Here is a 24360-nt window from a genome sequence, read left to right as displayed (position 1 = left end):
TACCTTATAACCATGTCTATAGTCTTTCACAAGCCTTGTCCTTGAGAGTGTCATTGCTTGAGGGTACACTGGAACTCACTTTTAGCATTATTTTTAATTTATGCATATAATTTTTTTTTGTTTTATAGTATAGTTGATTTATAGATATATTGTTGTATATCTTAATTAGTGTGCTTTGTATTCATAAATGTTTTCCTGTCCCAGAGCCAGTACTGAAAAGGAAGGCGTAAGAGCCCTCACTTAGCCCTCAGCTGTTATTTTCTGGTGTACGATCGCTTTGTTTCATATGCTGAGACACTTCGATACACACGAAAAGTCTGTTCAGTACAACTGAACATATTTATAATGATGATGGTTACATATACTTTTCCCAAACAACTCTGTATCAAAAGGCTCTCTCGTATTTTTGAGGCTTGGTGCATTACTGATTAATAATGGAGGTGACAAAGTTGTACGTAACCAGTTATTTTGCTCTAGTAGGAGATGGTTACGACAAGTGAGACGACGTATTATTTGTGGTACCGATAAAGGTTACGACAAGTTAGACGACGTATTGTTTGTGGTACCGATAAATCACGACAAGATGTCGTGCTGCTGTACAGTAGGGCAATTCCATCGAGTGCTGTTGCGACCCTTACAGTATTTAATCAGAAGTATTATCTTTGGGTTCAAGAGCTCATTAACGTTGCGAAACTCACCCCCTCATCAGGAAATTGATGGGCCTCCCGTTTTTGCATGAAGAAGAGTTGGCCCCCCGGGGAAGGGATGCCTCCAAGGTCTAAACCCTGGGCGAACACACCTTGCCCATACGTAAAGACCGCCTGGATAGAGGAATGCAGTAAATGACCTTCAGCCCTCCATCGTCTTGGCTTGCAAACCCTTCCGACAAGCAATGACATGGAGGGCTGGCACTTGGACCAAACTAGACGAGGATTTTAGAAGACTGGGCAGTTATTTTGTATCCTTGTAAAACTGCTGCACCTGTAGAACGCCACCAAACATAAATCAAAATAAGACAGGTTTCTGAAAAGATGAGGATAACAATGATAATAATAAGAAATAAAAATAAGTAAATAAATGAAAATAAGAGAAATCTTGCAACCTGAGGTATTTTATATATGGAAAAAAATTAACTGGTCAAATAACAGTAAGGCTGCTGCTTAGAGGGTGTTCACATTTAAATATGACAGCCTGTAAAATTAGAAATAACTCGTGAGTTAGTAATACAATTCCGCCTACGTCTCTCGATCTGTTTTTATTAGATTTGATTATTAAGTTTTTACCAAAACCATTTTTTATAGTGTCATTCTGCGCAAAAAAAGAGATATGCTAATAAAATTGTACAACTAAAAGTTAGTTCTAGTTGTGAGAAATAAAGATGTTTGCATAAAACTTGTCTTTGCCCGTTAATTTTACGTTTCAGTGAAAAAGTTAGTAAATATTTTAAGGAAAATTAATCCTTGAAACTTATCGAAACGTTTTTGTGTATATTGAATATAGTTTAAACGCATCTAATCAACTTCATTAATCGAAACTGCTTCAGTTTGTATCTAAACGAACGGACCCATTACGTCGTTAGAGGGAGCATGTTCACTGCAATGTTTTTTAATTTGATTTTTTCCTTTTAGTATTTATATTACAATATTTACAGTACGTTACAGTATACATCAATGATTTTTTCCCTTTTATTATTTATTACAATATTAACAATGGGTTACAGTATACATAAACACAGTATACATGGGCATTTCTTTACAGAAGCATAATCCTCTAAAGTCTAAACAGACAATTTACACGTTGCTTTAGTTACTAGCTACTCAATAAAAGTAATTAATAGACCTAACTGATTTTGCCGTATTATATTTGCGGAGTCTCGTTAGAAAAGGTCATAGCTTTCTTACCTGTTCGTTAGGAACGTATGAACGAGATGAAAATGGTGTCATACTCGTTGTCGTGGTTTGTAAGTCTATGCTCCTCAAATCCCTTCAGCACCAGGAGGGAGGTCGGTTGGTGCTGCCTTGGGAAAACTGAAGGAATCACAGCCATGCATCCGAAAGGTTAGGCAGTTTAGGGTAGTTCGCTTGCTGAAACGTTAGTGACTGGTGATTGGTACATCATCATCGAAAGAAATGGTACTTTTAAAGAAAGGTAATCCTTGCATTTTTGTAACCGTTGGGTGCTCAAGAGGGTAAAACTGAAGGCGAATACCGGGCCCCCTTAGGTTCGGTAACTCCCAGTTTACGTGCAAAATGGTTTCTGTGTTTAGTGCCAGCCCCTACTAAAAGACGGTAAATATCTTAAACAGAGACAAAAGACATAAATGTAATCAGAGGCATAAATAAAAGGCGGTAAATATTCCGATCGGCTAGTGGCGGGAATCAGGCCGCGGTAGTTAGCTTCAGTTTTACCGTAAAGATCTCCGTAGGGGGTTTGTGTCGCCAGTGCTGTAGGCATCTTAAGGTTCTTTGCAGCGTGCCTTCGGCTCCTAGCTGCAACCTCTTTCGTTTCTTTTACTGTACCTCCTTTCATATTCGATTTCTTCCATCTTACTTTCCACGCTCTCGTAACAATTGGTTCATAGTGCAACTGCGAGGTTTTCCTCCTGTTACACCTTTCAAACCTTTTACTGTCAATTTCCGTTTCAGTGCTGAATGACCTCATAGGTCCCAGTGCTTGGTCTTTGGCCTAAATTCTATATTCAGTTCAATTTACAGTAAAGAGTAAGCCTGCCTTATTCTAGTACTGGCCATGTAACCATTGTGTGAACCCCTGGATTAATCAGCATCCGAGGTTAGCCGTTTTCGGGTTGCGGTCTTACAAAACTCTTCTCTCAGGTAAATTGATCAGTGTTGACTGAACAGACATTTTCTTAATAAAATAAAAAGTGTTGACTGAACGAAGTGCAGCCGATTTGCATAGTCCCATGTCATCTAAGGTTTCTCGTATACGCTTTTGAATAGGAAGGTGAATGTGATTAGCTATTATATACTTTTTTTGTTGTTGTTGTAGCTGTTGGCAGTATTATAGTTCATGGCACTATGAAACTGACCATTCGAATAATTATTTCTTCTTTTCCTTCTCAACTACTTGGTCTAAATCCGGTGTTTTCAAGCATGGTCTAAGTACATTGTTTTCAAGGGCTTCGAAATGCCCCTAAAGTACACCGGTATTTTGGATCAATCCCTTGGATTTCCATCCAAAACTTTTTTTTTCAGATGCTTTTCAGTTCCAGTAATTAGGCCTTCGTCTCCAATCCACATTTTTCAGGCTTTGTTTTAATCATTCCTTTTTTTTCACAATGCCTCTGTTCCTCGTTGGAAGAGTGGGTTCCGTTCTCAGCTAGCACTCTGCTGGCCGCGAGTTCGAATCTCCGACCGGCCAATGAAGAATAAGAGGAATTTATTTCTGTTGATAGAAATTCATTTCTCGCTATAATGTGGTTCGGATTCCACTATAAGCTGTAGGTCCCGTTGCTAGGTAACCAGCTGGTTCTTAGCCACGTAAAACAAGTCTAATCCTTCGGGCCAACCCTAGGAGAGCCGTTAATCAGCTCAGTGATCTGGTTAAACTAAGATATACTTAACTTCACAATGCCTCGCCTTGGTTCAGTTTTTTCCAGTTGCTTGAGACTAGGTGTAAATCCCATTTTGTAGTAGCTTAGCCATGGGTCTAGATCCTATTTTCCCTGTAATGAAATTTAAATCTTATTTTCACTGTTTAGTTAATCTTATTTATTGAAAATTTGTAATTTAGTTTAAATTCTTATTGAATTCAAGCACTTAGACCATGATCTGAGTTTTATTTTTTAATTCAAGTTTTGAGGTTTTGTCTATAAGCTGTTTTTGTCTAAATCTGTGTATGGTAAACAGCTTCTATTCATATTTTTAATTTTTAAAACTAAAAGTAAATCCTGTTTTATTTCCAGGCTTTTGCATTTTGAAATTCCTTTAAGCCTCGGGCTGTGCCTAAATTGCTCACTCTCCAAAATCTCAGAATTAAGGCATCTAGAATAAGTGTGAATTTTTCAGTCGCTTGTCTGTACTGTTTTTGCTCTAAATACCTGGAATTTAGTGCAAATTAATTGTGATTTCGGAATTAGGTTATTTGAGTTTAAATCCATTTGTTTAATTTTATTCTCAGGGTTTTGTGTTTTATGCGCATAAACCTACAGTACTGTATATGTAAATCATATTTATATTCAGTTCTTGTACTTACTGTAATTATTTGTAAATTGTTTCGGTTTGAGTAACTTTTCTACAGAAAGTTTTGCTTTGGCATCTAAATCAGGTGTTTGGCTTATGATCTTGATGCCAAACTTTTACATTTGAGTACATGTTTTTGGGGTTGAAAGTCTTGCAACTATCATAAAGAATAAACTTTTCTTTAGTGTCAAATATGTGGTACCTAATGATACTCAGTGTCAAATATGTGGCACCTAATGATATTCCTCTATAAAAACCGATTATAACACATTGTGAACCTTCTCAAATACTCTTATCTAAAAATTTCCTTTAAAACCAAATACCGTATAGGTTGCTTTAAGCGTTCCTCATAAAACCAAATATGAGACTGAGAGTTGCCCTTAAAGCAAAATATCAGTCATAACACTGGAAATGACAGCGCGTGAAATACTCTTAAAACCAAACATAGTGTGACATTTAAAAGTCGGTGAAAACTTGTATCAGATATAAGAAATATTTGATGTAACCGCATGACACACTTTCTCGAATTCTTGCAGAAGATTGAAGCTAACCCACAAAAGTTACTTAAATTTGCATGTGATGCTCGATTGTATGCTGATTCTAAATACTAGGGCAGTGGAACCAACAGTAGTTATATGTGCGAACATTTGCGTATTGATTTCATATTACTATGATTTAAATGTGTTTTTTTAAACAGTATTTTAGACGCATTGATGTTGCAGAAGTAGACTGCAATGGTAGTTTTATAATGTAACTTTATTATATTTGTTAAACCTAATTTTATTGATGTTCCTCCTAAAGTATAATGTATTCTTACGTAAGAGTTCCCAGAAAAGTGGTGCAATTGCCTTGCGTCACCGACTTAAACTCCACGAGAGTTCAGCGTTTTTGAGTTGCATCATCCGTGGATAGTTTTATAACACACGCTTCTCATTTGGATTATGGTGTATGCATATAATGTAGGTGCGTGACATTAAAGATGAACACCAATACATGAATCCTTGATTAAGGATAGTAAGGACGTCTATAGAGGAGTATGTGACAGTGCAACTGGGACTACCCCGCTAGAGGCTAGACGCACGGGTTAGGCGACCACGAGAGAGTATTCGAAGGGGAGTGTTGTAAATATGAGTAAGATGGAATCCAGCAGCGGATGGAGTGTGCTGTGTGAGTGCGCGCACGTTGCTAGTGTGTATATAAATGTGTGTGTGTGTGTGTGTGTGAGAGAGAGAGTGGATTGGTGGGGCTGAGGAAATGCTGGGGTTGGGGAGGGTTGTAGACTGGGGTGAGGGTGAGTAAACCAAGTGTGACGAGTGCGGGGACGGTATCGGGGTTGGGGTGATGAGGTTGGTTGTTTTTGTTTGAGTTGGCGTTGTTGAGAATTCGTGAAAATATGGAGATTTATTGGGATTACTTTTGCCGTACGCTAATAAGGCCGAAGTGATCTAGACTGAGGGTTAGAGAGACACTTCATGAGAAGTGAAGGGGTAATCGTATACAGTGAACTTGTAACCGTCGCCAGAGGAAGCTTGGGTGCGTTCACGTTTAAGTTCGTTGTTGGTTCCGCTGATAATGGCTTTATACTGTTAAATTTGTTGGCCATTTAAAAATCAAGTCGGTTATCTATAATAGTTCACAGGAATCACAGCAGATTGCATGTAAATCCAATTCTATAACATTTAGCGTCGTTTCGTGCTTGTTGTTTACGAAGGAATGCGTGTTTTGCCCTCGCGAAATTGTATATGAACACAACCACGCTCCCCTTCCCCACGCTGTCTTGGAGGCTGTGTAGGTCAGCTCAAACGCAGTTTCTTTCTTTATCATTTGTTGTCTCGAAATATTTTTCTCCTGTGCTGTTCTTTTCAGGTCAAGCAGACCAGAACACACACACACATACATACATACATACATACATATATATATATATATATATATATATATATATATATATATATATATATATATATATATATATATATGTATATATATATATATGTGTTTGTGTGTGTGTGTGTTTATATATATATATATATATATATATATATATATATATATATATATATATATATATATATATATATATATATACAAGAACTTAGGTAAAGTAGAAATTTAATGTTCAGGCGAATATTCCTGGCAAGAGTAAGGTAAGCCACGTAAAACAGAAAGGTAAAGGAAAGGAAATAGATGGAATGGTTTGGAGAAGCAGATGGGAAAGGGGTTGGAGGATAGGGGGATTAAGGGATGACAAGGAAATCCAAGGGGGATTTGGCTAGTCGGGAGGGTTGTTATTGTCAGGGGTAGGGGATTTTGGGGTGGGAGGGGGATGGTGTGTGTCCGAGTTGCCAACGTTTAGGTAGGAGGAGGAAGAACGGGAGTTGTTGGTTCTCTCTCTCTCTCTCTCTCTTCTCTCTCTCTCTCTCTCTCTCTCTCTCTCTCTCTCGTGTGGTGTGTGTTTCGAAAGAGATTCTCTCGTTCCGTATCTCCAGACGTAGAAGTGCACGCTCACATTTTGTGTGCGAGAGCATTTCCGAGTCATTCTCTTTAGTATTTGTCAGTGAAGAACTGGTTTTCTTTCTCTAACACACTTTCATCTACATGGTCACAAATGGCTAGACCCTGACGAGTAATCTTTATCCCACCGGGATGCCAGGCAACTCACATTGTAATAGGGTCTGGGTCTTGCTGTTAGAACCCAGACCCTCCCAAGGAAAGGAAGGTACATTTTCTTGGCACGTTCCCCAGAACCCATTGTTGGCTTCAGTTGACTAAACACTAAGTTAGGCAACTATTTGACTGCTTGGTGGAAGCTGAGTTGGGAGCTTGGAGAGAGTTTTATCGCAGTGATGATGATGCATATGCAGAAAACTTACACTATATTAGTCGTTTTATTACTTTCTCTGAAGACTCACCGGTATCGTGTGAGTTCCTGATGCCCCAAGAACTGTTAGACTTAAGATACTGTTTACTTAAGCAGGGGAGTAGTATTTTTTTTAACAGGAAAGGGAAACCCTAAATAGCTGATTAATATCATCCTTGGAGGCAAATGACAATTTGCTGCCAGCTACTGCAAGTTGGCATGAATGAAAACAATACCAATTTCACTGTTCTTCAAGAACTGAAAGTTTCTCAGTTGACTTAAGCAACAGATTTTGTACCTTGTAACTAGTTGAGTTTGATGGTTACAGTTAGATTCCAGAACATATCAACTGAAGCAGAATACTTGCTGGAGCTGGAATGACAACATCCTTTCGATTCATCTCCTCCAGAATATGACTACTATCAAATGATCAACGTGATGTGAAACGTAAACAGATTATATTGCCACGAAGTAGGTGAAATACAGTATAATAGAGTGCGAGATCCTTTGCCTTTAATCTAAGGCGTTTTCAAGAAGGCTACGTACAGGGCACAAAATATTAAAGAGGAAGCGATTTTATACACCACAGTTAAGCCTAATGAGGTATAATGCCATTTTAATGTATGCGGAGGTCATTACATTTATACTAAATCTTCAGGCTAGGGATTAACTCATTCTTGGATAAAACAAGTCACGGCGAAGGATAATTATTTGGATTTCTGACAATCTTCAGTTTCTCCTTTAAATCTTCTCAAAATGTCTTAGATATAACGATGAAACCAGTCGCGATTTACACTTGTGTAAATCCTGACTGGTTTCGTCGTTATATCTAAGACATTTTCAGAGGTCTGGTACACAGTGGTAGAAATTTACAATTTATACACTAGGGGACAGTACAAACGAACCCGTTGCAAACAAAATATTCACACCTGACAGGTGGAAAGAGGTAGACCCTTGCACTCGTCAGCGTCTGAGGTCACGTACTCTGTTTACAAATCTGTTGTTGTTAGAATACGAATATCAGTCAAGACATGTGTAACCTCGACCCAAAAATAAAAAAAGTATATAAAATGTATCGAAGGTAGTTGGCCTGGACAGATTTGTAAATAAAGTACTTGACCTCAGACATTAATGAGTGTACGGCTCCAATCCTCCCCACCTGGCAGGTGTGAATATTTGGTTTCCAGCGGTCTATATTTTCGTTTGTACTTTTTTTCTAGTATATCTGTATATATTATACTATAAATTTCTACCTACCTCTATTTGCATATATGTGTATATACGTAGACATATATGTATACACACGTATATGCTACTATACCACAGTTGTAACGCCAGTTTTAATAGACAATCAGTCTATATATATATATATATATATATATATATATATATATATATATATATACGAGTATATATATATTATATATATATAATTTATATATATATATATATATATGTATATGTATGTATATTGATAACAGGACTTCATTTAAACTGGATGGTATCTAGCGGAGATATTTATTCAAGAAAAGTTACAAGCTGAACAGTCCTCATCGTCTGATATCCGTAGTTTAAATTAGGTCCTGTTATTAATTATATTAATGTACTGAACAAATATGTAAGTGATAAAGTTTATATATATATATATATATATATATATATATATATATATATATACACACACACACACACACACACACACACACACACAAATAATCATGAAGCTACAAATGTTTAATATCCAATTCACACTACTTCGGGAATATCACCGTTGGGGAATTATCACCGAAGGGGAATTTTTTAAGCGATAAATGTAGCGTGAATTGGATATTAAACGACATTTGTAGCTTCATGATTGTATATAAATCACGGTGTGATAAAAATGTCATATATATATATGAGTGTCTTTTACTGTAATACCACAGTATATGAAGGTAAAAAGGCCCATCAAACACTATTTGAATGTTGCAACCATATATTTTGAGCACTTCCTTCTGTGCCCCTGTTCACTGGTGAAATATGGGCAGATGAAATGTTACAAGAGTTTATATACAAAGCATATGTAGGTGTGGCATTAAGTCTCCGATGGTATGCAGGTGACTGTTTCCCAAGAAGGAGGGAAAATAAACAATTCCCCAGTGGTTTTTGGACTCATTAACTCCCAGTTTGGCAATGTGTCTGGTGGTCGTGTTTCCTGGAATACCTGCTTGCGAAGAGGCCTCAGGATTAACGTGTCGATGTCATCCGATTCCCAATGTCCTCCTGACAAGTTCATATTGTTGGTGTGATTGATGATAGCAGATTCCAGCATCTTTCTTTTGTACGGACAGCTACTTTTGAAAACCAGCTCCACCCTGCTCCAATTTATGGAATAGCCTTTATCTCTGATATGTAGGAAAATCCCCGAACTCTCCGAAGCATACCTTACTGATCTTTTGTGCTCCATTAATCTTTGCGAGATGGATCTACCCGTCTCCCCCACGTTAATCTCATTACAATTGCTGCACGGAATCTTGTAAACTCCTGCTTCTTCCCCTTTTTTATTTAAGTATACGTCAATGAGCAAGCTCCCGATGGATTTGGGATAATGGAAAATAAAAGGATTGTTAGACCTGAGTTGTTTGGTGGCTTTTTGGATGTTTTTGTCTTACGGAAGCTTTATTTTGTTGTTGAAATCTATTTGTGTGTTTTGAGTGGGAGACATAATTTCAGGAACAAAATAAAGCTTCCATACGATGAAAACATCCAAAAAGCCACAGAACAAGTGAAGTCTAACAATCATTTTATTTTCCATCATCCCAAATCCATTGGGAGCCCGCTCATTAATGTATACTTAAATAAAAAAGGGGAGGAAGCCGAGTTTACAAGATTTCGTGCAGCAATTGTAGTGAGATTTACGTGGGGGAGACATTGGAAATCGGATAACATCGATGGGTTAATCCTCAGGCCTCTTCTCAAGCAAGCATTCCAGGAAACAGGACCACCAGATGCATCGCCAAACGGGAGTTAATGAGGCCAAAAACCACTGGGGAATTGTTTATTTTCCTTCCTTCCTGGGAAACGGTCACCTGTATACCATTGGAGACTTAATGCCACACCTACAAATGCTTTGCATACTCTTGCAACATTTCAACATTTCATCTGTCCATATTTTACCAGAGAACAGTGGCAACGTTCAAATAGTGTATTATGGGCCTTTTTATCTTCATATATATATTATACACACACACACACATAGATAACCACAGGAAAGGTGAAAATTAGAATAGACATTAAAAGGAAACTTGATAAAACAAAGATCAAAGCTGTTAACAAGCAGAACATCGTTGCTGTATATCAGCAATTGTTTAAAAAAAAAAATTGTCATTACCATATAAAAAGTAAGCAGTTATGGGCTGCTGAAGAGCAAGAGCTCGTGCCAACACAAGGCTGCCTGAATCTAGGTAGTAAATAAGTAAATATTTTAGAAACAGTTGGTGCTACTAACTGAAGTTAGTAGAACAAGCAATCGCTAAAGGTGACATTGAACTTCCATACAATTTTATAAACAAGGTAACTATCTAATATAAAAAGACCAGAAGTAAAATTCTTAAATTGATTATTAAAATGCCTAATAAAAGCAGATTTAGTAATGCTTATTTCCACAATATTATTAGAAAAATTGATCCTAGATGAATTTTTCCATTCTATGCAATGGTCAAAATCATTCATACAGATAAAACACGCGTCAACTGACCTATTCGAACTGCTTAAGGATATTGTTCGAGACGGTGCTCAAGTTCGTGAAAAGTTCGACCCAGATAGTTGCCATTACAGACAGCATAAGTTATCGTTTAAATTCAACCACTGTTTTGCCTTGGGGAGTTACAAACAATGAAATTTTGAACTGTAACTGAATTCTTATTAACAACATAAATGTTGCTTTTAAAGTTTTCAGTACTTCCTGAATGAAAGAAAGATTTACATAATATGGCAGCGTTAAAGCATTTTTTCCCATTAAAGATTCCTTATTCTTATTCGAGTAAAAAATGTTTTTAGCTTTCTGCAAAGATTTGTCGATTAAAAACTGGGTATTTTAACCTAATTCCTCTCAGGTTTTTTTAGGATGTTTTTAAGGGCTTTAAGGATATGTAGTCGGAATTCTTTGACAGAATTTTTTTAAATGTATGGCGTAGCCCCAAAAATCACTTTAATATCGAGTTTGCTTGACATCAGGAGGTATTGCTTGATAAGTGCATCTGCAAGGACCAAGATTTGAACTTGTGCCTTTTGCTTTAGGTGCTGTACAGTGATGAACAGTCGACTTATCCATGGATGATTACATGATAGTCTATCAATATATATATATATATACAGTATATATATATATAGCCCTTCAATGAGGAACAAAAAAATATATATATATATATATTTATATATATATATATATATATATATATAATATATATATATATATTTTTTTTGTTCCTCATTGGACGGGTTGGTATCGTTCTCGGCTAGCACTCTGCTGGACCCGCGTTCGATTCTCCGACCAGCCAGTGAAGAATTAGAGAAATTTATTTCTGGTGATAGAAATTCATTTCTCGTTATAGTGTGGTTCGGATTCCACAATAAGCTGTTGGTCCCGTTGCTAGGTAATCAATTGGTTCTTAGCCATGTAAAATAAGTCTAATCCTTCGGGCCAGCCCTAGGAGAGCTGTTAATCAGCTCAGTGGTCTGGTTAAACCATGGTATAATATATATATATATATATATATATATATATATATATATATATATATATATATATATATATATATATATATATATATATATATATATATATATATATATATATATATATATATATATATATATATATATATATATATATATATATATATATATATATAGAGAGAGAGAGAGAGAGAGAGAGAGAGAGAGAGAGAGAGAGAGAACTCTGTTTGGTATAATAAAAAAAGAACTTGGGATTAGAGGAAAACCATTTCAGCGCATACAAATGTCATTTAGACTTGAGGGTGAGTTGATCTGTTAACAGTGATCTTGTATTAACTTGGGCACTGGATTAGCCTAGAAGACACTATAGACATTGACCAGATTAATCTCAAGTTTATAATTTGAATTTTTCCCGAATATCTCGGGCCGAATGGGGTCATGGTCCAGCTCGGCTTAATATTATTCTTATTTGTTATCTGTATTAATGCAAATTTAAGAGGATATTTTTCTCTTATGACGGGACCAGTCAATTTGTGATTTTTTTACTTGAGTTTGTAAAAAGAGTGTTAATCATTTGGCCTGTTCAAACGAAACATGTTGATTTATTCTGGTGTTTAATTCCTTACTGTATTTATTCTAACATTTAATTCCTCGCTTGTCTGGCCCAAAATGAGCCACTTTGGATTATATATATATATTTTTATTTTTACAGTTTCAGCATTGATTAGAAGGACATAAAACAGGTGAAATAGGCCTAACTAAGGGTGTAATCCTCTCCCTATCACTTCTATTACAAAATGTCTTCATTGGTTTATTGTAGCAAGTATCCAGGTTATGAGATGGAAAACAGAAGTCCCTACCAATTTTTCTAATGGTATCCAGCTGATTTTGAAAAAATGTTTCTCTCTCTCTCTCTCTCTCTCTCTCTCTCTCTCTCTCTCTCTCTCTCTCTCTCTCTCTCTCTCTCTCTCTCTCTCTCTCTCAGAGGTAAATAGGATGGTATTTAACTCTGATAAATTTGAATCAATAAACTATGGTGATAAAAAGAAAATGCTATATGCATATAAAGGTCCTAATAATGAGACAATCACAAATAAGGAAGTTAAAGACCTTGGTGTGATGTTGAATGCAGTTATGCAATGACCAAATAGCAATAATATTGGCAAAATGCAAAGCAAAAATGGGAATGTTGTTCCGGCACTTCAAAACAAGAAAAGTCGAACACATGATTATGCTTTATAAAACGTACGTACGTAGTCCACTTGAATATTGTAATATAATATGGTACCCACACTACCAAAAGGATATTGCACAAATAGAGAGTGTACAAAGGTCCTTTACAGCTAGAATAGAAGAAGTTAAGGACCTTGACTACTGGGAAAGACTACAATTCTTAAATTTATATAGTCTTGAAAGAAGAAGAGAACGCTACATGATTATCCAGGCATGGAAACAGATAGAAGGAATTACTGAAAACATCATGGAGCTAAAAATATCAGAAAGAGCAAGCAGAGTTAGATTAATAGTGCCCAAAACTATACCAGGAAGACTAAGGAAAGCACACAGGACATTAATCCACCGCGCATCAGCATCGATAATGCAGCGTCTATTCAATGCGCTACCAGCTCATCTGAGAAACATATCAGGAGTGAGCGTAGATGTGTTTAAGAATAAGCTCGACAAATATCTAAGATGCATCCCAGACCATCCAAGACTGGAAGATGCAAAACATATCGGAAGATGCATTAGCAATTCTCTGGTGGACATCAGAGGTGCCTCACACTGAGGGACCTGGGGCAACCCGAACGAACTGTAAGGTCTGTAAGGTAAGGTCTCTCCATATAATGTCGAATGATACGTTAAGAACCGTGACATTGAAATTGCAGGATTAGCAATGATGCAGTCTTTTCATTATATGAATTGGCGACATTTCACAATTTTAATGGGTGTTTTGAAATTTTGTGTTCACCGACAAATTTTACGTCTTGTAGAGAAGTGTTCAGTAGTTTAATTATTTGAAAGATTTTTCTGTACTTGTGTCAGTTTTTCAGTTTTGCTTTTTAGGCTCATTTCCATATGCATTTCCAGACTGGTAAATGGAATCCGGGACGCCCCTGTCAGTTTTAACCAAGTTCCATTATTATCTGTCCCTCTCACGAACGCTTCAGTTATAAGCTAGAGGTTATTCAGACCAGCCCGAGTCATATCAGGCATCCCGCAAGGAACTGTTCTCGGACCTGTTCTCTTTATTATAATGAATAACGACATTAATAACAAACTTCAGAACTCATTCATTTCTTTATCTGTCAACATTTTCCTCGTGTCTCATCTGTAACAGACGTGTGAAAATTGTGAACCATTGCAAAATGAACTGGACTGAATAGTCTACCCGTTCTCATACGAACAGAGCAACCTTTAACGGGGACCAATTCGAGCTCATACACTCGAATCGGAAATCAAGAAATTTCGATCACCATCTTAACCCAGATGGAAAAGCCGTAACGATAACACGACAAAATGTGAATCTTCTCTGACGATTTAACGTGGGTGTACCCATATTGTAGAATCATACAATAGCTAGCTGTCGTAAATAGTCAGCATGGATACTGTGAGCTTGTTCAGGAAGAGACACCAACACTGTGCACATGCCGTGGGTGACTTGGATTAGACCAATTTTAGATTACGTTTCTCAATGTGAATCATGTATTTCGCAATTGCATTAAAAAGGTAGAGAATTTGCATGACTTTCCTTGCTAGACTAAAAAACTACCGTCCACTTTAGACAAGGTCGCTATAAAACTCCATAAATCTACAAAATCAAAAAGGATTTGGTTCCAAATCTGCCAACACAACTGTTAAAACTCAGACCTTTGCCCTTCAATTCCACCACAATCCGAGAGTGCTGTTAGATGCTGTCTTCCGCAACGTACTCTGTAACATTTACCCATTCGAGATATTTCCCACATCATCCTTCACACCGCTGTGTCCGCTTGGGACTAGCTGGTGCTGGTGTAAGTCTCATCAAGCTTTCATCACAAAATCAAATAGAAAGTCAGAAATATATTTGAGAAGTCAAGAGACCCTGCAGATATACAACTTGTGATAATAAATTAAACAGTAGATGTAGGCAGTCAGTGCTCTTCAAAACATTAGCTACACGTCACCACATTAGAATTTGCTACGTGAAGTAGCTACTTTAGGATAGGAATCTTACATATCAATTATTATTATTATTATTATTGATCCAATTTGAGGTTGAACAAAATAGAAAAAACTTTGGAAAAAACAAAAAGGAAAAAAAAAATGCCTGTTTGTACCCTCAAGCAAGGGAACTCAAATCCAAGACCAATGACTATGGCACAGTCCCAGTTTGGAGAACAAGGTCTGAATTGAGAGTAACGTTCTCTTAGAAGGGTTGCCTACCAAGGTTAGAGAGTCCAATCCACCTGCTGGTTTGATTTCGGATTGTTCTTCTGGAAGAGTTGCCTGCCAAGGCTAAAAAGAGCCTCTTCTACCCAAATTAGGCAGAATAAAGTGGCGACTTAAGAATGCGTGGCTTAGTACTTAATTGGAGCGCTCTCATCAGTAGATTGCCCATTAGAAAGAAACCCATATGACTCCAGTGTTTAGTTATTAGTTATGCTTAAGACAAATTGTTGTGCAAGGTGAATCTTTGCATGATTGAAAAATAAGCAAATACAAACATGGCAGAAACAGACAACCTTACCAGTTATGTAACAGTAAAGAACAAACACAAGTGGCCACACAATAGGAAATGGTTTTAGTCATTAATTTTTTTTTCTGGTATTACCGAGATTCTCTCTCTCTCTCTCTCTCTCTCTCTCTCTCTCTCTCTCTCTCTCTCTCTCTCTCTCTCTCTCTCCTCTAGTTGTTTGGCTAATTTTATTTTTTATTGCATACATATTTTATTGTAGGAATATGAATGAGTTGGTTTTATGTTGAGTTTTATTTTATCTTATTCAGCATGTTATCGGCTCTTTCAACTTAATAATGTGAATGCGTATCATGTCGGAGTAGTGACAACAGTGCGGCCTCCAATCACTCTGGCATCTTTTACATCTCAGACACCTCTTTCACTAGTTCGAGACTCTGAATGCGGAATCTCTTGACTTCCTCTGTACTTCCAGAGTATTTCAACTTGGCTCGTTATAAAAGGGGGCTTTTGTCATGATTAGCAGTGTCCGTGTTCCCGCTTCTTGCTGTGTCTGAGCTCGATTTAGGGTAGCCAGCGACGATAGATGTGTGTTGATGATGTAAAAGATTGTATTATTAGTCATACTGGGTTTTTCGTATGGAACGAGAGAGTTCACTCGGTCAGAGGAGTTTTCGAAGCATGTGTGAAAACATATGTCGATGGTTTGTAATGAACGGTAATGCAGGGGTGCTCTTATATAATTATAAACCCTGCTTGCAGGTGTTCCTGTCTGCTGTAGTGTTTCATTCTGCAATACAACTAGTACAAATGGAACTGCGAAAATAAGATTCGGGAGATCTGTGGCCACCCGAACCATTGTGTGCCTTTGTTACGTGCTCTAGACATTTATAATTTTGTCTCTGACCGCATCAGCCTTTTGTTTACTTTTCAAAAGACTTTATGATCACGTTTTAGCGTCGAACTTTTTTGGGTCTGCTTTAGAAAGAAAGAAAAGAAAATAATGAATTTACCGTTCTCGAAAAACGTGGTTTTAATACACATACAAAATCAATAACTTAATCTGTCCATTTTTTTCCATCTGAAAACCTTGAATTCAAATTCCCAATTTCGTTGCTATTTGAGTCATGTAAGATCAAACTAAATTGTTAGAGTTGTCACTCCCCTCCTCCCTTTGCTACTCCGAATATTCTTTAAAAGCTGTTTCTATGAACAGAAAGCCATTGTAAACCTTTGGTGGTTAGAGAAAAGATTTTTCCGTTTGGTTCAGATTTTGTTTCAGTATTGGATCGGGGTGATCATGAGGTTTTGGATGGGTGTTATGGAGCCATCCTAAATATCCTTACATCCAAAGAGTTGTTTTTCCTGTTCCAGAATGTCTGAGGACAAACTGAGATGTTTCAAAATACCATTATAAGATTATGTATTACTTTCAGCCATCTACTTTGCATCGCCTAAAATCGATCGACGTAGGAATGAAATCAGTTTCATTACGTTCGAAAACATCGCCTAAAATCTTTAAGAGAATGTTTTCAGTGTACCTACCAAGAGGAAAATTAATATACCAGTTTGAAAACAAATATATATGAAAAGTATAATGTAGGTGTCTGAATGGTAATACTGTATATATGTAACATCTGCCGTGATCAGCCATTTCCCAGGTGTTCATGGATCATTTAGATATCGCGCGTGATTGTGAGACTGCGCCGTGAATCTGCGGTATTTCCCGTTAAATCGTGAATTATGTAGGAATCGGATAACGGTTACGTTCACTATTTCAGGATAATTTAAAAAATTCCAAATTGATTTCATCCACGTGAGCTCTGCTGGTGTGATGAGTGTGAAATCAGATAATGACGTGAGGTTATATTAGGAACCACATGAGTTTGGATGATTTAGTGATAAACCTATGCGATAAAGTTTGGTGATAAGTGGGATGGGTTTTACAACATGAGATAGTGTTGCGTTAGTGGGCGAGTCAAGTAACGAGTGGATGATAATCAGGTGCTTGGGTAATTGGTGATGTTGGGTGATTAGGCATCGCCATACGAGTTGGTGTTACAGTACCAGGCAAATAGGTCATACCATTTCAGTTGGTGATATAAGGGGAATAGGTATCGCCATACGAGTTGGTGATACAGGGTGTTGATACAGTATTGGGTGAATAGGTCTTACCATATGAGGTGGATATTAAGTGATTAGGCATCGCCATACGAGTTGGTGATACGGTATTAGGTAAATACCATATGAGTTAGTGATATAAGGTGATTAGGCATTGCCATACCAGTTGGTGTTACAGTATCAGGTAAATAGGTCATACCATTTGAGTTGGTGATATAAGGTGGTCAGGCATTGCCATACGAGTTGGTGATACAGTATTAGGTAATTAGGTCTTACCTCATGTGTTGGTGATATTAGGATTAATCTTTGCAGTATGAATTGTCGATATGTAAATACTGTAGGTCTTATTAGACGAGTTAAGTATATCTTAGTTTAACCAGACCACTGAGCTGATTAACAGCTCTCCTAGGGCTGGCCCAAAGGATTAGACTTATTTTACTATACGAGTTGGTGATATTAGGTTATTGCCATATGTATTGGTGATTTTAGGTGAATAGGGATTGCCATAACAGGCGGTGCAATTAGGCGAATAGGCCTTACCATATGAGTTGGTGATATTAGGTTATTGCCATATGAGGTGACAATAATGGGTTATTGCCGTAAAAGTTGGTGATATTTGGTTATTGCCATACAGTTTAGTGATATTGGGTGATTGGACATTGCCACATGAGTTGGTGATATTAGGTTATAGCCATATGAGTTGGTAATATTAAGTTATTTCATTATGAGTTAGTGTTATTCAGTTATTATCACATGAGTTGGAGATATGGATATCGCCATATGGTTGGTTATATTAAGTTATTTCCCCATGAATTAGAGATATTCAGTTGTTGCCATATTAGTTGGTGATAATAGGCTCTTGCCATATGACTTGGTGATATTAAATTATTGCCACGTGAGTTAGTGATATCCTGTTCTTGCCATATGAGTTGGTGAAATTGTGTTATTGCCATATGGGGTGGTGACATTAGCTTATAGCCACATGAGTTGGTAATATTAAGTTATGGCCGTGCTTGGTGGTATTAGGTTATTGCCATATGGGTTGGTGGCATTAAGTTATTTCCATATTAATACTGATATTTAGTTTTTGCCATATGAGTTGGGTTATTAGGTTATTTCCGTATGAGTTGGTGATATAGAGTTGTTTCCTTGTGAGTTAGTGATATTCAGTTATTGCCATATGAGTTGGTGTTATTTATTGAGTTGGTGTTAGTTGTTTCCTTGTGAGTTAGTGATATTCAGTTATTGCCAAGTTGGTGATATTAGGAGGTTAGGCATTGACAGGGTAATGCTATATATATTAGTGTTGTTCAGCTGAATGAGAAAGGAGAAATTGAAGTAAAGTAAAAAATGAGGTTATATCCCCATTCTTTGTCTTGTGCATATGTTAGTTAGGGATCTGAGGCCAAATAAAATATAACCCCATTATTATTCTTATTACATTCTTAGTGGACATACAGAATCATTATTACTCAGCTGCCTACGCATACTCAGTAGGTCTTATTTTTCAACATCATCTTATTGGCGTTGTACAACATCTCCTAGAAGCAAGAATTGTAACTAATCACTTCAATTTTTGTCTCAGCCATATCTTTGGCAGTGTTTAAACACAGCCTTGGGTTCTAGTCAGCAGTTGTTCATTTTTATTTGATTATTGACGAAGTAGTAGCTCACTAATATCTGACTGCAGACGTAAGGGTTTCAGATTGGCGAGTGTCACAAAATATTGTTAGTATGATGGGAAGACCGTCCCTGATGTTAGCCTGTGACGAAATTATTTCAGCATTATCAACCTTCTGAAGTCCCTCGATTGAAATATTATCTTAAAAAGCTCATTACTGAAACTTCTTACATTATTTGTTACTGTGAAAAATTTTAAATTGTCATGCATGGTTGCTGACAGTTCTTCTTAAATACGTTGAGAGAAAGAAAGCTCTTTCTAAATACATTAAGAGGAAAGGAGTCCTCTCTGGAATTCATTAAGAGAGTAAGAAGTCTTCTGGAGTAAATTCAAGAGAAAAGATTTTTTTGTTTATATCGAGAGATAAGAATTTTCATCTTAAATCCGTTTAGAGAGGCAAGTTTGTTTCTGCAATATATTTAGAGAAAGGGTGGGTTACTTTTCCTGAAAAGAGAATATTATTTTGAAACGGGTGAAATTTTTCATCTGAATACGCTGAAACCCCCAAAAATTCCTGACTTCGGGGGAGGTTTTTTCACCTGAATAGCTGGAAACCCCCCCAAAAAATTCCTGTCTTTGGGGGAGGTTTTTTCATCTGAATACGCTGGAAACCCCACCCCCATAAAAAATCCTGAAACCCCCATAAAAAATTTTTGACCTTCGGGGAGGTTTTTTTTTTTGAATACACCTGAAACCAAAAATCGCTGAGGTTTTTTTCACCTGAATACACTGCAACCCCCACCCCCAAAAAAATTCCTGACTTCAAGGGAGGGTTTTCACCTGAATACGCTGAAACCCCCAAAAAATTCTTGACTTCCTCAAAAAAAAAAAAAAATCCTCACTTTGGGGCAGGTTTTTTCACCAGAATATGCTGGAAACCCCTCCAAAAATTTCTGACTTCAGGGTAGATTTTTTCACCTAAATACTCTGAAACCCCCATTTTTTTTTCCTGACTTTATTGCCTGAGTACACTAAGAGATAGAGAGGGAGGCTTTTGTTTTAAACTTTAAGAAGAAATTACGTCATTCCTAAATAAAGTTAGTGAGAGGAGTCTTCTTTTCCAAGACTATGTTCAGGGCAGGAAGGAATGTTTTCATAAATCTAATACGAGTAAGATTTTCGCGAGTATGTTGAGAGAACAACATTCCCGTTTTCTCTTAATATCTTTTATGAATACTTAAGAGGATAAAGGAGGTCTTTTTTTTTTCCTGAGCACATTAAGATCGAGAAGTTAAGTTTTGTGCGAGACAGAGGTTGTCTTGATGCCTGTTTGCTTGAAGAGAGGATAGGGCAGGAAATATGTATTTCCTGAATGTTTTTTAACGTGTGTGTCTTTTTGCCTGAAGATCATTTGGAGAGGAAGAGATGTCTACGCCATTACATGGAAAGAGAAAATTATTTTTTCAATGTCAAGAGATGTAAAGAAATCATTTGGGGAACAGATTATGAGAAAGAAGTTATTATTTATTGAATATTGTACTTGAAAGGTATCAGTTTCTTTAGCATATTAAGATGAAAGGGTTTAATTGCAAAAAGAGCCTTGTCCGAGCTCATTTAAGGGTCCAATACCATTTTTACGTAATCTCAGTCTATTTAATTAGCTTTCTATGCCAAATTGACTCTGTTGTAGAAAGGAATAGACTTCCATTAAGTTCCACCATGTTTCTAACCTTCAGTATTCACTCGATTGGCAAACATGTACATCAGTCAAGCTTTGGAGGTCAGAGTGGAAGACAACACCAGTTGCATGTAAATTCTCTTGATAATTAGACTTTGGTAGGAAGTTCATTTATTGACATTGCATCATCAGCAAGTGGGGCCTCCCCTTCCCCCACCCCAAAATGGTGCGGTGCCGCTTACCTTTGATTTGCACCTGCTTTCATGCTTCTTGGATACTGAAGGCCATTATTCCTAACACTTCTAGTACTCCGTCAACCGAGTACTTAATAGGATAGCCTCTCTTCTTTCCCCGTCCCTCCCTGCGAAGTCTGTCCTCTCTCATTCATCTTTTGTAAATAGATCACGACACTTTTCCCTCGAAAAACAGAAAGAGTAAAGGAAGGGAAAATTATGGTATTTATTACAGTTTATATGCAAATATTCCGCGCTCGCAGTGGGAAAAGCCTGGAAGTCCATAAACTAGCAAAACAAGCTTCCACAAAATCGAGTGCTATTGCTGGAAAAAGGAAAACAGATACCCACTGAGATTAAATAGCGAGAATGGATTCTTTATAATACAATAAGCGTTTGAAGGGTCTTTCGTGTATAAGTAATGGGCCCTTCCCCTACTCCCCTGCTCTTCGACCTGTTCCAAATGCCAAAGTACACCCCTCCCACACACCCACTGAGGGCGTAGGGGACGGAACGCCGAATGTGCATCCCCGAAAGTTTAGATGTGTGTGTGTGTGTGCGCGCGCGCGCTCGTATTTGTCTCTCCCTGCAACACGTTATGAGGGGACACGTTGTTAAAAGGTCGAAACCCCCATTTTCATGTTTTTATAGTTCATTGAAAGCTTATTATGTTTTTATGTTTCACAAAAAATCTCTTCATTTTTTTTCTTTTTATAGGTCATCGAATGCTTATATTGCTCTCTCTATATTTCATTGAAAGCTTATCACTTTTCTCTTTTTTTGTAGTTCATCGAATCTTTGTTTTCTTTTTCATATCTTATTGCAAGCTTATCAGTATTTTTTTGTTATATTTCACTGATAGCTCATCACTTTGGTCTCTTATCATATTTCTTTTGTTCACCGGAAGCTTATCAGTGCTCTGAAAGCTTATCACTGTTCATGGTTAAAAGTGTATCACAGTTGTGTTCTCAGTTCATTGAAAGCATATAGCTGTTCTTCTTAAGTTCTTTGTAAGCTTATTACTGTTCATGTATTTAATTCATTGAAAGTTTACATATGTTTACAGGTGTTTTTAGTTCATTGTAAGAACGCCACTGTTCTTGTATTTTATTTCACTGACAGCTTTTGAATAGCAGATAACAACTTGTAATGGTACTAAATACTAAATTTTTTATTATGTAATTTTTTATTTCGCTTTTATTCAAGGAATAAATGAGAATAATTGTGAGAGAGACTGAAACGAGCGACTGTATTTCGTGTGTATTGAAAGATAAGATTCCACCGAAAAGGTCTTTATTCTGAAATGCGGCATTTCAGCGGACCCTGTAACCTTCGTTGCAACTTCATTCAAAACTCGACCAGTCAGTCAACATCTTTTCACATATTTTGGTATGTTTTGAGAGGCGAACAGTTTCATTATGGAGAAATTGAAGGTCTTGGGGAAAAGGGCTGGAGGCCTGAGCATCCTCGGAGCAGTCTCACGAGGCGCATTTAAAGGCTGCAATATTGAAGGCACTCTGATGGAAGCTCCGTAGTAGGGCGACGGGGACGGCAATTCCATCAGAGAGCTAGATTAGGGAGACATGTTTCTTGAACGACATCTGTCCCAGGCAGATAAATGGTGCCACCAAAAAGGGCAATAAAAGAAGAAAAGTGAATCATAAGAGAGAAATGTCTAAATGAAATGTGTGGCTCTGGGTCCCCATACGCATTTGCTTTACTCAAATATTGTATAACCTTGTTTTTAATTATTATATTCAGAACAGAATACCAGAGAATAAGATATAAGAAGAACTGGAGAAATACACATTATTTCACTTGATCCTTTCAAATAATTCGAAAGTCAGCTGTTTTTTTGTTGTTGAAAATAAACGAAGATTTCCGGGTATTGTGCGGATCCTTGTATTCGAACTTGGCAACCAGCTGATAGCAGTTTATAGCTTGGGTAGTCACCTGTTGAAAACAATATTAATGTCCCAATCTATTTTTCGTTTCGTCGGACTTGAAGCAGTAGAAAGAAAGAGAAACAGTTAAGAGAGCAACCGATCTTTCGAAAACATCTCGCGCGGTGTCCTTACGAGGTCACTAGATTTTGTCACGCAAGACCCACAGAAGGAGAGAGGTCGTGGCATCTCCTCTTTACGTCTTGCACTACTCGCCGAGAGGCAGTTGAGTGACGAAGGTCAGCCGTAGTAAAATATCTTTTATTCGAAGAGAGGGCATATGGAATGGAACATGCTCCTAATGCTTATACTTAACCTCAGGGCATTAAGAGAAGACGTACGGAAAAAGTAGGCCTTCCCTAGATGATTATATAACGAGGAGCAAACTAAAAACTCTTGTTTAAAATCCCTAAGTTGTCGTTTCTGTGCTCCCATCCGCCGCCCCCCCCCCCCGAGGGAACCTGTGCTAAAATTGAACTTCCGGTACTGATAGGTGGAAGTCACCGAGGCTGGCGGAAGGTGAGTGTCATGCCGTTAATATAAACCTCCTTGGTTGACCTAGCCTCTGCCAGATCAATACCGCTGACCTTCCTTGTCCCGGGCTGGCGTCGCTCGCTGACCTCACCTTCAACCTCGGGTTCTGCCGCTCGGCTGCTGCTTTATTGGGGTTGCGTCGTCCTTTTTTTCATTCATTTATGTTTCTATTTATTACCCACCTATTAACCCAAATCGGACTGCACCCCATGGAAGAGATTGTCTATACAGAACGAGAGCAAGGGAGTAGTGTGCCCAGGTATTCACACTGGTTTGTAACGCCTCAAAGGCTGTAGACTATCGGTGATACTTTATTGTCCCATAGTTTATTTGACTTTCGCTAGTGTCTATTTTGTTCATTTTATCTGTATTATGTTATGCTTGTCGTCTTAGTGGGGGATTTTTCCTTTTGTAAATACGGGATTTCAAAACTGGATGCTTACCTGTCAGATTAAGTGTTGCACCTAATAATAATAATAATAATAATAATAATAATAATAATAATAATAATAATAGTCCTGCATGATCTACTTGTCTTCTTTCTCGGGGAAGTATAAAGAAACTGTCCTCGCTTTCATTTATTAATTACTCCAAGAACTCATTAAGTTTTCTGTTAGTTTAAATTTGCAGTGGTCCTCGCGTCAGAAATTGACTGGCCTCTGTTGTCATGAGAGAAGAGGAGAATGATGGCGCTCTTATATTTAGTTCTGACAGAACAGTCTCGCAAGACCTTTTTACAAGGCTATTTCAAGTTTTCGTTCACGGAGACTTATTCGGAT

The 24360-nt window shown here is 37.4% G+C and overlaps 1 protein-coding gene across 13 annotated transcripts in view; it reads left to right on the top strand.

The window, feature by feature from the left end:
- The window catches only part of LOC136835029 (uro-adherence factor A-like), a 123204-nt gene that overhangs the window by 70733 nt on the left and 28111 nt on the right, over nt 1–24360 (top strand). Inside the window, exon 1 of one of the 13 annotated variants that reach the window (XM_067098106.1) lies at nt 1925–2148. The exons of the other annotated variants lie outside the window; for them this stretch is intronic. Within the exon in view, the coding sequence (XP_066954207.1) occupies nt 2130–2148 (19 nt within the window). The 5' untranslated portion in view covers nt 1925–2129. Of the gene's footprint in view, nt 1–1924; nt 2149–24360 lie in introns of those variants that run through there. 13 annotated transcript variants of the gene reach the window in all.

The sequence above is a fragment of the Macrobrachium rosenbergii genome, chromosome 54 (assembly GCF_040412425.1).
Source record: "Macrobrachium rosenbergii isolate ZJJX-2024 chromosome 54, ASM4041242v1, whole genome shotgun sequence".
NCBI classification, from domain to species: domain Eukaryota; kingdom Metazoa; phylum Arthropoda; class Malacostraca; order Decapoda; family Palaemonidae; genus Macrobrachium; species Macrobrachium rosenbergii.
The sequence above is the reverse complement of the archived record's forward strand: the minus strand, read 5'-3'. Positions and strand labels throughout refer to the sequence as shown.